This window comes from Centruroides sculpturatus, unplaced genomic scaffold, assembly GCF_000671375.1.
Source record: "Centruroides sculpturatus isolate CEXI.00-Female unplaced genomic scaffold, Cexi_2.0 scaffold58, whole genome shotgun sequence".
NCBI lineage: Eukaryota > Metazoa > Arthropoda > Arachnida > Scorpiones > Buthidae > Centruroides > Centruroides sculpturatus.
Window position 1 is genome coordinate 573,329 of NW_019384407.1, and position 3,471 is coordinate 576,799.

At 25.8% G+C, this 3,471-nt stretch overlaps 1 protein-coding gene across 1 annotated transcript; it reads right to left on the bottom strand.

Moving 5' to 3' along the window:
* Positions 1–662: 662 nt before the first annotated feature.
* Positions 663–1,140, bottom strand: LOC111618924 (myosin heavy chain, embryonic smooth muscle isoform-like). The gene is made up of 2 exons (XM_023360554.1): positions 956–1,140; positions 663–884 (listed from the first exon to the last, which is right to left on the bottom strand). Exons 1-2 carry the CDS (start codon positions 992–994, stop codon positions 663–665), a joined length of 261 nt encoding a protein of 86 aa, XP_023216322.1. The 5' UTR covers positions 995–1,140.
* Between the last annotated feature and the right edge of the window lie 2,331 nt (positions 1,141–3,471).

The following is a 3,471-nucleotide window of genomic DNA, read 5'->3' on the forward strand; positions in this document are numbered from 1 at the left end:
TCGTGTAATTAATTATCTATAGGATCATGTAGATAAATACTTGATATTTCTTTAAAAAATTCCACAGAAGAGTGAAGTACAGGTGTGGATAGCCCTTTGTGCAATTGCTAGATCAAGAAACCAGTTTCTTAAGTCATTCTTCAGTCCTTTGTAAGAAATTTCCTATCTGACAAATGATAAAGTACTGTGCAAGGTTGCAAGTGTTGCGAAGCGAGAAGAAAATTATGTAAGGCACGTGCTAACCAATAAACACATTCGTACACCCGAACATTAAATTAAAATAATAACATGTCAATTTATAATAATATTTTTTTTTATTTTTTAAAAATAAACTTCCTTATTTTTAAGAATCCATATAATAGAAGTGTTAGTGCAATCAGTCAATGAAAGGAAGAAGAGAAATTGGATGCCGGGTCCTAGGTCATCTTTATCTTCAATCTGTCATGTCAGAAAAAAAAAGGGACGAGAGAAAGAACAATACGAAACCGGACAGAATTACAAAATCTCTTAAGTGAGAGCTCATGTTACAATTAGCAAGTAAAGAATTTGATCTGTAAAAATTAATATGGCGAAATTTATACAGTTTCTTCATGACACAATAGAAAAACGGGTTTTGCAATTTAAAATATGACAAAAAATGATATATCAAAAATATATCAGATTTACGTCTTTGATGTATGATTATTAATTTCTTCTTGCAGTTCATCTCTTTCTGATTCTGCAGAACGACGTGCTCTTTCAGAATTTGATAAATCATCTTGCAATTGAATAATATCTGCTTCTTGTGTCTTTAATTTCTTTTCTAAATCTTTTGATTGAGCAGTTAACTCATCTTTTACTAGTCGTAATTCTTCTATGTCACGTTGATAATCCTTTACTTGGCTCTGAATTTTAACAACAGATGGTTTACATTTCAATTATTTTCTAGTGTTTATTTTAAAGAAATATTGTATACCTGCAATTTCTTCAATTGTCGCAATGCATCCTCTTTCATTTTGTTTGCAATCTCCAATTGTTGTTCAAGTTCCTTGAAATCGCCTTCTAATTTTTTTCGTGAACTAATTGCAGCTGCTCTTTGTTTTCGTTCATCTTCCAATTCAGCTTCAAGATCTCTTAACTAAAACAAATTCAAAATTAAGTTTTATTCAAACTCAGAAAACTTACCACATTAAACTAAATAAAATTAAATCACTTTTTTTAAATAGAAAAACAGTTTAATATAAGATGAATCATTAATCATTTTAACTTTTTTTTTCTTAGATAGTACAGATCTGTCTCCTATTTTCTTCATTAACAAAACATGTTCTTGAAAGGGGTCTCAATTTTCTATAATTTTAATTATAAAAGCTAAATAACAGAAGGTTCAAATGGCTGAGGCAGTTAAGCCATCAGTCTGTCATTCAGGTGANGTAGATCTAGCACTAAAAATGCATGTAAAGCAGTAGATCTAGAACTAAAAATGCGTGTAAAGCAGTAGATCTAGCACTAAACATGCATGTAAAGCAGTAGATCTAACACTCAAAATGACTTCTTAGTTAAAATAGCTTAAAACTTTTATTAATTTTACAAAAAGAAGAAGAAGAAGAAAAAGGAATTAAGTTGACGTAAATAATAATTTTTAAAATATTTAATAGCGTAATTTTTTAAATATAACCACGAATTTAATAAAGTTTAAAATTAATTATATTAAGATACATTTGTTTATTCAATATATTAACGCGGATTGGGTTACTTACCATATTTGTCAGTTAATTTTTTTGATTTTTTTTAAACAAAAAGTCTGATATTGTCAACCTTCTTTTCAACTCTTCATTCACTTACATATGCAAACAAAACTTTCCGACTTTAGTAATATATTTCAATAAAGAATATTGATACTTTTTTCAACACGTAACCCAAGAAAAAAAAAGAACAAAAAAACCCCCCTAAAAAAATCAAAAAATAAAATAAAGTGAAAATTTAAGAAAGTAAATTCGCAGTTAGCAACTGTTATAGCACTCAAAAGGCTATTTTAGAATGCTATTTTAAGGAGTAGAAGGCCTTTATTTGTTGTGTAAACACGTGCCTTTTGTTGTACTCTCTCTCTCTCTCCCCCATTAGCAGCTGCACAGACAAATGCCAAGATACGTGCCTTAGCGAAGAAGGAATGGTAAATTTTTATGGTAATTTAAAGCATCATTCCGATAATTTACTGTCGTTTCTATTGATTGGCCAATTAGCCGATTTATGCGACCAATCGGATAGCATTTGTTACCTGCGTTAATGGTGATGTCTCCTCTGTGACGTCGCGTATGATGTGTATCGAAGAGATGAACAAAATGACCATAGACGTCGATATTTTCTCTATAAACAACAATTGTCAATAAAGAAAAATGGTAATGGTAACTCCATTATTCTAATCACGCCATTCCATTTAAAAAGTCATTTAATTTTTTTTTTTTACTTTATTTTAAATGAAATTTATTCGCGTGTCTTCTCTTTTATATGATTAATAATTTTATTTATTGAAAAGAAAATGAAGAAAATTAAATGAGAATGTCGGAAGATAAATATCGATTTAAAGAGAATAATAATAATTTCACTGATTTTTCTATTGATATTAAATCATTTTTTTTTCAAATTTAAATATCATCATTTCGACGCACGAAAAATACAGAAATAAAACGTTCGTTTCATTAAAAAAATTAATAAATTTCATGAAATTGAATGTATTAATTTCGTAAAATAAGTAGAAATGTAAGAGAAATTTTTTTTTATTTATCTATTAATTTCATTTATTTATTTGAAAAATACAAAAAAAAAAGTAATTGTCCATTTCGTTAAAAAAAATTAATAAATTTCACGTGCTAATTTCGTGTTAATTTTATAAAATAAACAATAATTATAAGAGAATTTCGTTTATTTATTTGAAAAGTACAGGAAAAAAAAAATTGTCCATTTCATTAAAAAATAATAAATTTCATGAAGTAGAATGTAGTAATTTTTGTGTTAATTTCACAAATATGTAAGAAAATTTCATTCATTTATTCAAAAAAAAAACAAAAATAAAAAATAAATTGCATTAAAAACGAATCAATTTCACGAAATAAATAAGAAAAGTAAGAAAACTTTGTTAATTTCATTTATTTTTTTTGAAAAGTACAAGAAATAAATGTCAATTTCATTTAAAAAAATAAATAAATTTCACGAAATAGACGTATAAATCTTGTGTTAATTTCATAAAATCGAAGAATATATTTATTTTCTTGTCAGTTTCATGATAATAGATTAAATTCTTTTCATTTAAATACGAATAAATTTCGTGAAATTGACAAAAGATAATTAATTTCTTTTAATTTTAATTAAATCAAATTGATAATTTGTAACATAAAATAAAATAAAATAAAATATATATATATTTTTTAATCAATTTATATTATTTTATATTTTAATGTATATTTTAATCCATTAAATCTTTGTTTTAAATTTATA

Coding starts and splice junctions, on each gene's coding strand:
- LOC111618924 (XM_023360554.1), bottom strand. CDS start 994: ATGAAAGAGGATGCATTGCGACAATTGAAGAAATTGCAG. Junction 885..955: donor GACAATTGAAGAAATTGCAG/GTATACAATATT, acceptor GTTAAAATTCAG/AGCCAAGTAAAGGATTATCA.